This window comes from Suillus subalutaceus (assembly GCF_016647625.1).
Source record: "Suillus subalutaceus strain FC151 chromosome Unknown DFJ58scaffold_27, whole genome shotgun sequence".
NCBI classification, from domain to species: Eukaryota; Fungi; Basidiomycota; class Agaricomycetes; order Boletales; family Suillaceae; genus Suillus; species Suillus subalutaceus.
The window spans coordinates 56383-68257 of NW_024540276.1; the positions used below are offsets into that span (position 1 = coordinate 56383).

Consider the following 11875-nt stretch of genomic DNA (forward strand, 5'->3'; position numbering starts at 1 on the left):
TAACGTCCAGCTGAGCGATTGCACAGCCACGCCTCACTTCTCACTTGGCCATTCGGGTCCAGGATTCCGGTTCACCGAAATTCTAACAGCCTCTTATGATGGCGCTCACAGACGTCCGAGTCGAGTTTGCTATGATAGTCTCGATTCCGATGTTTTGATTGGGATAGACTGGATCTCTGCGTGGCGTTAACGGTTGGATAAGATGATAAGAGTCTTGTCTGTAATCCCTACCATTGAACATTCTCGATCTATGTCTGGCCCTGACAGCATCTTTTTGTCCTCTTTTCTAGTATATCTACTGATTTTCCTCTGCTGTTCCAGAAACTTCGTGTATACTTTGTGGTAACAACAAACATATTGAGCTCACCGATGGTGGTGATTTACCAGATTTACCTCAGTCTTCATCTCTCACTGGGGCGGTTTATCATCTCGCAGACGGAGTTCTGGGGCGCAACCATCATGATTGTTCTTGGCCGTCGATTTCAAAGTCTAATGGTCTTGTACATGATCATACTCCTTTCCCTTCTGCCCCACCTATTGAGTGTGCTAAATTATTGGCATGAACTGGATCAGACACCTGTCTCGTACTATGTGTAAAATATGATGTCGAATTCAAGACGGTGAATAGGTTGTGCAAATGACTGCAGGGGGAACATGTCGGCTGGCCGAGGTACGAGGCCGAGCTGATATGCCCCAGCCTCCTCCGCTCCATCTGAGCAAGATATTGGATACAGACTATGGTCAGTAACATTATTATTATGATACATAAACTGAGCGCCTCTATGGTATAGGACCGGTATGACTCGTATCTGGCAAGGACAAGCATGAAAACTGGAGTTCCCGCAAGCAAAGTTGGGAGGTAGGGCCACCTCAGCTGGCCCTACTGCTTATTTCATGCGTTAGATGGTGCAAACCAACTTATCGTAACGGCGCTTGCGCCCCAACTCCCCGACACCGCTCACCTGCCTCATGACATTTGTATTTGACATCCACAACATTTGTTTTACCTACAGGAGTCCGGACAGCAAAGGACTGGTTAACAAAAAACATATCCATATACGTGCACAATCCGAATTAATCAGTCTCTTTCAGTGATCACGATCAAGTCTTACATCGTGCCCATTCATGGAAGCTCAACTCCATATCTACGTCTCCTAGCTGCTGGCTCCAACGCTCGCAGTCAGCTAGCCAATGCTCCTGATGACGACCCACATACTTTCAAAGAGGGCACGCTTTCTCCCAATAGCCTCGGGATCTCACAGCTTGCGACTGGAGCAGACCACACTCTCGCATTGTTGGAGTCTGGGTACGGCAGATGGCAGCCTTTGAAGTGTGGAGACGGACGCAAAGCACAGCTGAGTCCTGAATACATGGGACCGTTGACAGAATTCACCCCGATCAGCATGCCCTTGTACAAAACTTATACTTCCCAAGGATATACCTGTTATCTCATCGCTGCCGCTTTGGAAACATCATACCTTGTTTTGAATTTGCCTTCCCGACCAGACGTGGTCATCTCGATGACTTTGGGGCGCTCGGTGCGGGCACAAAACAAGCTACGGCACCTCCGGCAGTTGTTTCGTTTGATTACCTCACTATCGAGGGACGCACCATCAATCCCAGTGAACTTGTTGTCGACTCCATTGTTGCAGGACCTCGTCATGTCGTACTTTATGTGCGAGCCATTCTCAATAATAAACATATGCTCTTTGGCCAGACATGACCAACTAGGGGACACGAAGATCGTGAACTATGACCGCCCTCACAGACAACAGCCTTTGGATCAAAGGACAACTCCATAGGACGGATTCTTTGGGGCATGTTCAACAATTTGGGTGCACGTGGAATGGGAGATACCTTCTCAGGGACGACGATGAAAATACCCTTCTATCAACGGGAAGTAATGCCCATGGTCAACTGGGTCGGGAGTCGTAAGTTGAGGAGAACGGGGTCACTGTCGGGCCTGTCGAATTTACCTTATCCCACGATGGCAAATTACCTTCATTGAGATCCTTTGCTTGTAGCAGCGAACATGTGATGGCAGCGATCTCTCCATCTGGCTCGTCAGACGTGTAAGTTTTGGGCTGGGGGTGGAATGAGCACGGTGACTTGGGGCTAGACCATATGGATGATGTGCCAAAGCCCATCAAGATTTAGCCAGCAGGAGGACACGCTGGACGGAAGGATTGCTCAAGTATGGGCTGGAAATGGGACCAGTTGGATATTGCATAATATACAGCTATGTTGAAACGCGATGTATGCGGGACAAAAAAGACAGCCAACTATTGAAGATGCTGGGCAGGGTAGAGGTCGATGATCATCGATTCATCGAAGAGGTCCGTGTCGTTATGAATTTGCGCACGGTGGTTTTTTTCGGAGTGGCGAGCTGTAATTGTTGGATTGAACGCGGTACATGAACTAGTTCGAGGGCAGGCAGAATGAGTATGGATAGCTATGGATCAACAACAGTCGGGATTAGAAATACGGACCATGGACTTGTTCGTCAGCGTACACAGGTACACATGGACCCGGTAAACTTGCATCAGCACACCATAGATAAACAACTTTGCACAAACTTTTCGGCAACTTTTCGGTGATGGGAATTTTTTTTGTGTTCGACAGTCTACAGAGCCCACCTTTTGGGTTCAGGGACTAAATCGGGCCGGTAGTACATACTAATCCGGCGGATCGGAATGACGTGTTCAACATTCTTGGTTCATCGACTACGGATTGTATGTCAATTTGTATATCTCCGAGTGCCAATCGAATACCAGATCTGTTACATTCATTCGCACCATGTCGACCGACCCATATCATGAAGTCCAGCGGGAGATCCAATCTTCACTCCAGACAGCGTCGTCATTACGCTCTTCGTTCCTGCGAATCCGCAGCCTCGCTTGGGATGGGAGTGAAGAGCTTATGTTGGCCCGAAACGAAGTGAGGTTATCCTTGACATACTCTTCGAGCGAAAAGCTGACATGAGAGTGCAGTTGAAAGTTACGCTTGCTACTCTGTACACAGATTTGGAGGATTTAGAAGAGAGCGTCAAGTAAGCTGAGATGATAATCCGCAGTTCAAGGGACTTATTTCTTTCAGGATGGTGGAGGACACGGGTCCTAGATATTTCGGACTGGATGATGCAGAGGTCTCTGAACGGCGGAAATATGTGAGTCACGTACGTCGTGAAATCGAGGTTCGTCACAAGTTGCTTGAAGCATGCACACCCTAACCAAGATGACCAACCTAAGGACAGGGTATGAGGGCGGACGTCGAAGGTCGAAATGTCGGTATTTATTTCTGCCAGGTATGCGGTTTCTGACAGTTCATTAGTTGCCGTCTGGAGGGAAATCACCGTCCACTCCCCTTCCTCAGTCGCAATCATCGTTACCTAGTGGTTCACGGTCTCCGTTGCAATCAGTACCTGGCTCGCAGTCAGGAGAGCCCGATGATGAGCAGGCAAAATGGGCTCATGAAGAACAACAAGTATGTTTTCATGCGTTCATTTCATAAGAGGGGAGACCAACCAAAACGTGCGAAAGTTATTGCTTCAGGAGCAAGATCGTGCCATAGATTCAATATCAGGAACTTTAAATACTCTAGCTCAACAAGCAGGCCTGATGGGACATGAGATTAGCGAGCATGTTGAGTGGGTTATGTTATTCGCTGCCCCTAGTTCATGCTAAGATTTTTGACCAGAATGCTTGACGATCTTGAGGCAAATGTTGACCGGACAGATTCCAAGCTATCAAATGCGATGCGAAGAATGAAGAAATTTGTACGAGACACAGAAGGCAAGCTTGAGCCGGCTATGTGGTCGTTATGACATACTGACGTTCTAGGAGTAGAAACGAAGTCGGGATGGTGTATAACTATCCTTATAATTGTGCTGGTTGCTTTGTTGTTGGCGGTCATTCTCGTGTAAGAGCTGTGGAATTTCTCCACGATACCTTAGCATTATACATCTGATGCCCGCGACATCCTTGCCCGTATTGGTGCGACACGAACGCTTGTGCTTAGTACGAAGCCGGCTAAAGGTCCCACCAGTAAGAAGGTAGATTTTGTGCGGTTTGAAAAAACGTTTCTAGGTATGTGAAGCCGCCTTCAAGTTTGAAATAATCGAGCTGTAAATTGCCTTTTACACAACGTCCAATTGGTCGATGCGTCCGAGTTTCGCGGGCCTATGGAGACACCCTTTATCCGTTGTGACACACGCTGAGCAGTCACCGTCCCGGATGACGGAGATTCTATTCTATGCACGAGATCACTGAGTCAGGAGTCGTCGTCGTCGTTCTAGCCTGAGGTGCATAAGCGAGCTTTCTCCTATTCTCGTCCCACGTTCACCAGGCTGAAAATCCATAAATATTAACGCCGAGTGAATAAATAGTTACTATGCCCACTCAGTATTAACACGAGACGAGCGTCGGGCGATACCCGGTTGTTTGTGTGACTTTCCAAATCTCGATGCCAAGCGAGTTTTATTGGAGTTTTACTCGGCCAGCGGCCGTGTCCCGTATGACATCGTCGCCCACCCTGTTTCTCTCCCGTCTGTTACTGCCTGGCTTCTACCACACGTATTCACGCAATTTTCGTCCCGGTTCCCCACTGATACCGATCTGGTGGTTTTTTAGTTCACCCGAACATAGGTGGGAATCATCTTGCTGGCTTATGCAGGCTAATCCCCGTATAAACTATGATTCTAAGCGCTACGAAGAACCATCTTATTCCTATAGTTGAGAAACAATTTTTTGGCCCTGACCCTTCATTGTGTACTCGTGATAGGAATGAATTTAAATGCAACAAAAACCGAACAGCGGACAATAACAGAAAATAGCTGGGGAATTTTCTTTTCAATTACCGAGTATTGATCTCTCACTCAAGTGACATAGGTAGCCGACTCAATATAATAGACCCATTGAATTATTTGAATAGGTATCGAGGCCCGAGGGTCAAAAGCGGGGCCCGGGTGAGCTCGGGACTGTCTGATTTGTTGAAACAAGTTACAGCAGCCTGAGTTCGAGTATCAGCTTATTCAAAATTTGGCACTGCTCAAGTGCCAATAATGAGAAAGGGGATCATCTATTCCTCGGCTCCGAATCTCGCTTGACCCACTACTCATCATCCTTCCAAACGGAAGACTATATAGAAGAACCTTTGACGTCGAATCAGCCCGCTGGATCACTGCATCAAGAATATCTTTCAACTTCTTTCCAGTTGGTGTTCGCTCATACACTACTAGAATTATGGCACAGCTATACCCGACCTCATACTTTTTATTTATTTATTTAAATCCAATTTGTGTCCATTGAGGATGGTATCATATGTAGGACAATACTTTCTAATCTACGGGACCCCCAGTGTCCCTTCCCTCATACTTGACATGGGAGCCAAGGAGTTCAACGATAACAACTTGTCCTATCTGAGAAAGGAATGCATTTCTCGTACGCGGAATGTATAACTGCTACGCACCTGAAGTTCATGTAGCGCCACGCGCTTCTTTAACCTCCTGGTCCACCGCATCTGCCAGATCACCTAAAGTTTCGAACCTCCATGTCCACATGCCTCGCTCCTTCAAATCGGGTTTGGTCCCGATAATATTCTTCTCATGGCGTGAAATCCACACACTGTCAAGATTGTGAAGATTTGCGGGCTCTATATCATGCAGAAGCGAGTTTGCTACTACAAGCACCTCATGCGCCTCCACAGCCCAGGGTGGGCTGGGATGCGGTAAGACGGAGTGGGGCGCAGACGAGAATTGCTGGAGTGCAGTTCCCAGCACCCTCAAGTCTGGTTTATACGCATTAAGTTGCTGAGCGGTGAGGATGAGTGAGAAAGGGGAATCGGAGGTATCTGTCGGGTATCTGCTCTTGCAAGCTTCATGTGTTTCAGATTTCAGCAACTCGTGTGTGCCGCTGAAACTTTTATTATCCACGTTGGATAGAACCACTAGCGCAAAGTGCTCCTTCAGTCTGTGGAGGGCTTGGACGGTGTCTTCAAATGGCTGCCACGTGGGTATGGAAGCTCCGAAGCACTCAGCATCGCTTGTTGGTAGTGTCGAGGAAGGTAGATCCAAGTCTTGTTGAGTGATCGCTGAACTGGATGCTCCAACCCCCTCCCCTTCATCCGTGACTGCAGCTGGTCCGCCGTGACCAAGACTCGTGTTAGCTTGACCACTGAGCCGCACCCAAGCGAGATCGAGGATCTTCGAGTATGCTACACTCGGATCTTTCATCTGAAGATCTAGCTCCGCAGCAGCATATTTCTCCAACACCTCCTCCCTCGGAGTGTCCTTTGGGAAGAGCGGCTTGAGACTTTTGTATATTCCAGATTCCCAGTCGATGAGGGTCCCATAAACGTCAAAGACCAAGACTTTGTGAGACGTCAATTCGAGCTTAGGCATCTGACGCAGAAAGGGGTGAGTCGCGTGCCGTTAATATGACTGGACGGTCTAGTAGTTTCTCACAGTTTTCTCCAAATGCAAAGGGGTGGCCGAACGAACTACAGTGTGTTGCATATGAAACTACAGTGCGAATTTTTGAACAATTCGGCCCCGCTGCCTTTGCCGGGACTTTTGTATCTAAATGTGGTCAACGCGGAAAGTATCACACTACTTTTCCTAATTTGGATGCAAAAGTCCCAGTAAAGGGCCGAATTTTTCAAAAATTCGCACTGCAGTTTCATATGCAACACACTGTAAATTATTCACGCATCAACGCATCCATCTCAATCGCGGACCCCTCGGCTATTCGTACTATACATCCAACTTGTATTCGTTACCATTATCCCTTGGCCAACACATAGGGCGCCGCATCTTAACAATTTCCTTTGTTTGTAGCGGTACAGCGACAAATACAGAAGTTCTCTCTCATACAGGGGCGTCTGGTCATCAACAGAAGACTAAACCAACTTCCGCCACGTTTGCATGACTCGGAGGTCGTGTGCTGGAAATGGGACCCGTCAGAAGCGAGATAGTCAAAGTTTGGAAATTGGGGTCAAGCTAGGCTTGCCATACGATTACATTTTCAGGCGGTTGTATATTTTTGCCGTGAGTACAAACACCGTGATCAACCTGTCGACCTCTGTCGCCACGATCTCGTCATCTACTTACCACTGTCGACCATGGCAGTTTTAGCAACGTAAACTAATCAATATTTTGCCTATGTCATTTGGATTACATCCATTTTTGGCTTTTTGCCAGGATTTCGGTGTCCATAAGATCCTTCAGATTGAAACCTGACACCTTGAATTCACGTTCCTGGAGCTTTTTTAACGACTCGTTTTCACTTGCGTGTCAGTCGAAAAGTTCCACTATCCTGTGTGGATCATACCCTATACGCGCTCCCAGTACGTCCAGCATAACCTGACAGCCCACAAGTTGCGGGACAGTGATGAAGTTTGCACGGTTAGTCGACACCCCCGATTTCTATCCTCCTGCCTGTGCTCATTTCGTGCAACTCCTTTTGACCCCAGTTACCTCAACGACACACAAGTCAGTCCGCTAATTCAGACTAACCAACCTTGTATTGGTGATGCGTGTTCTGAATGATATCTTGTTGCAGACTCCCGAGTGGAAAAGGGCATACATGTGCGTCCCAGCTCTGCCCATGCCGATATGTTTTGCATGTGCTGATTGATCCCCTTCACTACCGTTTACTCTCACTACGGTTTTCTTTCAGTGATTATCGTTGCCTAAAGAAGTGCATCGGTGCAATTCGTGCAGAACATATTGCCAGGCAGAATTCCACTGGAACCACTGATATTGATCACGTTCATAAGCAAGCCAGAGATTATGAAGGGCACAACGGTATGTTAGCTATTCCGAATAAACTCTCACTGATTCATTTCACTTCAACTTACTCTTTAGAGCTGTCGCTCCTTCCACAACCTGATGCTCCAGTTGAAGAAAATTCAACTCTTTCCGCAACTCAAATTCAACGGAGGAATAACCAGATGCGTGAGCAGTTTCGGCATCGTCTGTTAAGTTCTATTTAACGGAGCGTTTTGACAGGTCCTTCGCTCAGAATTTCAATGCATAGTTTTCCGCCTCCACCTCATCTCACAGGCTCGTCGTCACAAGCCCCTTCGCAAGAAACTCCCTTACCTCCGAAGACTGCGCACTTGCCGCCCATATTTCCCTTTTTCCGTGATGCAGGTCAGTTCAGACGCTTTCAGTTTGTTGCGTAGAAACCTCACTTGACCAGCAGGTTCTCCAGCTCCTGCTGCCTTACACACGATTCTTCCTCTACTACCACCACTTCATGCAAATTTTTTCGAGCTATTAGATTCTGAATTGGAGAAAGTCGATTCTTTTTATGCCGAACGAGAGAAGGAAATGCGAGACCGCGGCAAGCTGCTCAAAGAGCAACTTAATGAACTTGGGCTTCATCGCAAGAAGTACTATGTCAGTCTATCGTTCAGCATATATGCGCTTCCTCCTGTTGTTTTTTGAAACATTCTAACTCCACGCCTATACAGGAATCTAATCCAGATACCACAACGCCGAGCTGGGCTGCACGAGCTCGCCTATACCTGGCAGCGGCTTTACTTGCCCTAACCCAATGTCATACAGATAAGAGTGATGATCCACCAGAGCTAGTAGCTTCTGAGTCGTATCGCGGAGGTATGCATTTATCATTATTGCACTCGAAAGGGGTAACAAAGTGGACCGCTGATCTTAGTGCATGCGGAAACAGGTCATTCGACCACCACTGGAGATGGAGGAACTTCCGAACGTAAAATCATGTCGCCGCTTCCTGCGTCTACCGCAGGTGATTCAACTCAAGTTGCATCACTCAAGAGCAACCGTCCAGCCCCGCCTACAAAAGCGAATGGCAATATCCCGCTGAGAAACAACATTATGCACTTCACAAGCCCACAGGAGTACCAGAATGCGAAGAAACGCCTCAAGAAAGCTGTTGTGGAGTACTACCGGTATGTCCCGTTCACGTCGCCGGTTTTCGGGACCACTAGGAAAGATCGACGCTAGATTCACTGTGTTGGCAACGTGGATCTCCTCATGCCAACCTGTTTCTCTTTTATTCTTCCAATAATCACATGCCAGCAGAAACTGACTTCTTCCCTTGTGCAGTGGGCTCGAGGCGCTGAATAATTACCGCGTACGTGACTGATCCCATCATCCTGATTATCTCAATCATTCATGTTGCCTGCATACTACATCCATCATCACCACTAAACCACTGCGGGACTGCACGCCTCTCACTCACTTATCGCGCTGCGTATTGATCATCGATGATCTCAAATCAAATAGATACTGAACCTCACTGGTTTCCGCAAAGCTGTCAAGAAGTATGAGAAGATTACACAAGTGCCTGCTCAAGCAGCTTATATGAAGGAGAGGGTAAGACTTTTCTGATACCTTTTATAACATCTTAAAATTACACCATGGTCAGGTTGAGCCCTCAGCTTTCGCTTCTGGCGCAATGGTCAGCTCAATGCTTAAAGAGATGGAAGAACTGTTTGCCGCAAGATTCGGTATGTCGCTCAAAGGTCCCGGCTTTTCTCTTTCTACATGTTATCGCAGAACGTGGTGACAAGAAGAAAGCGATCACTCGTCTTCGTGTTGGTACGATCCAGAAATCCCATCATTTCAGCACGTTTCGCACGGGCATGTGGCTTGGGTTATCTATACCAGCGACGATTATCGGCTTCATAACATGTACGTTGTGTTTTCCTGATGCTGACGTCTATAAGAATTCTCATATTACCTACAGGTCTGCGTCACAGTACCGCTACCTCATTACCTTCATGGAATATCATACTTTTCATCTACTCCATTTTGTTAATCCCTGCGTTACTCGCGTTGCTCGTCGGTCTGAACCTCGTCGTATGGGCCAGAGAAAGGATCAACTATGTGTTCATATTTGGTGCGCATGACCTGTCTTGTTTATATCCCACATGCTGACCTTCTTTCGAAGAATTCAATGTACGATCTCGACTTGATCATCGTGAATATTTTGAGGTTTGACGCCTTGGTATTCTATGAGGTTCATTGATACAATTCCACATTAGCTTCCTGCTTTCCTATTATGTGCACTAGCATACTGCTTTATGCTTTCTTTCATTCAAGTCGGTCCTCCACTCATCTGGCCGCTTGTGTGGCTTGCCCTTGTGGTCATTGTCGTGTTCAATCCCATTCCGGCAAGGTCACATTACCTGTGCCTATGATTCGAACTGACACGTTTTTGAAAATGTATAGATCATCTTCCGGGGTCATTCGCGATGGTGGCTTATCAAGAGCGTTGCAAGACTAGGTGTTAGCGGTTTGTGGACCGTTGAAGTACGTTCGTATTAAGTGACGCATATAATGTAATTGACGCGATTGACAGTTCACGGATTTCTGGCTTGGGTTAGTGACTACAATTCCGCGCGATTGTATCCTTCATCTCAACCTTCACAGCGATCAGTTTTGTAGTCTTGTCTATAGTTTGTCGAACTTCTACTTTGTTGGATGTTTCTACTCCCAATACTTTCCTTATGTTCCTTCCTACGTCAATGCGTCGTCATCGCAACAAAACACCTCCATGGCTATTGTCCCGCGCTTCTTTTCCTCCTCTCAGATGTCTAGTTTGGTGCCAAGAGACAATGTCCTCTCGTCTGCGTACGACTCTGCAGTTCAAGAAGCGTGGTCGACTTGTGGAGCGGAATCACATTGGGGTCCTTACTTCGTACTTGCTATGTTACCGTTCCTAGTGCGCTTCGTGCAGAGCGTCAGACGTTATAGGGATTCAAAGTTACCTAGTCATCTCATCAACGTAGGTCTTCACTATCGAATGGAAGCACTCGAAAATAGCTTACGTCTTGGTTGAATGTGCAGGCCGGGAAGTATGGGATGGGCATGGTGTACTACTTCTGTTATTACCTTTGGAAACGCGACGGTAGGCTGCCTTCTTGTGTTCCAACTCTCATCTGATCTTCTTCAGGAGAAACTGACAACGGTGCTTCTTTCATTCTCTGGTGTTTGTCGGCAGTCATCTATTCGCTATATGGGTGTGCATGGGTGAGTCGACTTACAGTTAAGGGTGGATACACTGTCAACTTCACTCAGGACTTTGCGATGGACTGGTCTATCTGCAGACCCCATGCTAAATACCCCCTCCTCAGGAGAGAGTTGGTGTACACATCCCAGATTCCGGTGCGCTCTACCTTTTACTAAATCAAACGTTCCAAATTTTTATCCTATTCAGCTGTACTATGTTGCTATGGTGAGCAGAATATATACTTGTGACTCCCTTCATTCTAGACAATCTACTATAGGTCACGAACTTTTTTATTCGTTTTCTCTGGGTCTTCTACATACCCAATTGGCCATACTTTAATACTCGGTCATTCATATCTGCCCTAATGGAGATGGTAAGAAGAGTCGTGTGGAATTTCTGTCAGTGTCTTCATTTAATATTCTTTCTATGCAACTCGCTAATCCTCAATGCCTGACAGACCGTCTCGAGAATGAGCATCTTGGGAATATGGATCAATACCGAATTACGCGCGAGGTTCCATTGCCATATCCGTTCGACAACCCTCAGCTCGAGGACGATGATGACGAGGAGGACAAAGCTTAGGCTGGACCTGAAATAATATGCAAGAAAGCTGAGCGAAGACGTTATTCTTTAGGCACCAATCGATTTAGATGCGTATGATCTACTGATATTATTATTAATCGAGTTGGTCGCGATATCGAAAGCTGATTATGGGCTAACATCAATACTACTCTATGGCAGACATGTAATACTTTAAAGCGTTAGTCTGTACGTGTTGTACGTGTCAGTGATGCCAATGGAGCAGGGCCAGCAGCCTAAGCCCAGAGCAAGGCAGACAAGCTATGATGATGATGATGATGATGCTAGCTACGGACATGGAG

The 11875-nt window shown here is 46.9% G+C and overlaps 4 protein-coding genes across 4 annotated transcripts; 3 read left to right on the forward strand and 1 right to left on the reverse strand.

Annotated features, from left to right (window-relative positions):
• Positions 1 to 1151: 1151 nt before the first annotated feature.
• DFJ58DRAFT_626611 (uncharacterized protein) lies at positions 1152 to 1523 on the forward strand (the record flags this gene model as incomplete). The annotated part of the gene is made up of 1 exon (XM_041381120.1): positions 1152 to 1523. A coding segment is annotated over one exon (372 nt), but the record flags the coding sequence as incomplete, so codon positions are not given.
• A 1106-nt stretch (positions 1524 to 2629) lies between these two features.
• On the forward strand, positions 2630 to 4295 carry DFJ58DRAFT_776071 (t-SNARE). Its single transcript, XM_041389491.1, has 8 exons — positions 2630 to 2937; positions 2991 to 3049; positions 3097 to 3193; positions 3254 to 3283; positions 3331 to 3483; positions 3540 to 3646; positions 3697 to 3791; positions 3846 to 4295. Exons 1-8 carry the CDS (start codon positions 2797 to 2799, stop codon positions 3920 to 3922), a joined length of 759 nt encoding a protein of 252 aa, XP_041246276.1. The 5' UTR covers positions 2630 to 2796; the 3' UTR covers positions 3923 to 4295.
• Positions 4296 to 5200: 905 nt separating this feature from the next.
• DFJ58DRAFT_776074 (haloacid dehalogenase) lies at positions 5201 to 6545 on the reverse strand. The gene is made up of 3 exons (XM_041389492.1): positions 6461 to 6545; positions 5467 to 6397; positions 5201 to 5416 (listed from the first exon to the last, which is right to left on the reverse strand). Exon 2 carries the CDS (start codon positions 6395 to 6397, stop codon positions 5474 to 5476), a length of 924 nt encoding a protein of 307 aa, XP_041246277.1. The 5' UTR covers positions 6461 to 6545; the 3' UTR covers positions 5201 to 5416; positions 5467 to 5473.
• Positions 6546 to 7095: 550 nt separating this feature from the next.
• On the forward strand, positions 7096 to 11835 carry DFJ58DRAFT_237861 (EXS family protein/ERD1/XPR1/SYG1 family protein). Its single transcript, XM_041379397.1, has 25 exons — positions 7096 to 7399; positions 7468 to 7486; positions 7557 to 7582; positions 7674 to 7801; positions 7862 to 7951; positions 8006 to 8149; positions 8202 to 8398; positions 8473 to 8617; positions 8691 to 8928; positions 9086 to 9113; positions 9266 to 9355; positions 9408 to 9489; positions 9539 to 9673; positions 9729 to 9881; positions 9933 to 9940; positions 10027 to 10155; positions 10214 to 10294; positions 10344 to 10363; positions 10415 to 10769; positions 10832 to 10892; positions 10938 to 11014; positions 11063 to 11149; positions 11202 to 11219; positions 11272 to 11392; positions 11452 to 11835. The coding sequence occupies exons 1-25, from the start codon at positions 7386 to 7388 to the stop codon at positions 11574 to 11576; spliced, it is 2571 nt and encodes an 856-aa protein (XP_041246278.1). The 5' UTR covers positions 7096 to 7385; the 3' UTR covers positions 11577 to 11835.
• Positions 11836 to 11875: the final 40 nt, after the last annotated feature.

Bases quoted from the DNA above. Each gene is read 5' to 3' on its own strand.
- DFJ58DRAFT_776071 (XM_041389491.1), top strand. From the start codon at position 2,797: ATGTCGACCGACCCATATCATGAAGTCCAGCGGGAGATCCAATCTTCA. The intron at 3,194-3,253 runs GTTCGTCACAAG...ACCTAAGGACAG, and splicing joins ACGTACGTCGTGAAATCGAG to GGTATGAGGGCGGACGTCGA. The intron at 3,792-3,845 runs GCAAGCTTGAGC...TTCTAGGAGTAG, and splicing joins ATTTGTACGAGACACAGAAG to AAACGAAGTCGGGATGGTGT.
- DFJ58DRAFT_776074 (XM_041389492.1), bottom strand. From the start codon at position 6,397: ATGCCTAAGCTCGAATTGACGTCTCACAAAGTCTTGGTCTTTGACGTT.
- DFJ58DRAFT_237861 (XM_041379397.1), top strand. The intron at 8,399-8,472 runs GTCAGTCTATCG...ACGCCTATACAG, and splicing joins TTCATCGCAAGAAGTACTAT to GAATCTAATCCAGATACCAC. The intron at 11,393-11,451 runs GTCAGTGTCTTC...AATGCCTGACAG, and splicing joins AAGAGTCGTGTGGAATTTCT to ACCGTCTCGAGAATGAGCAT.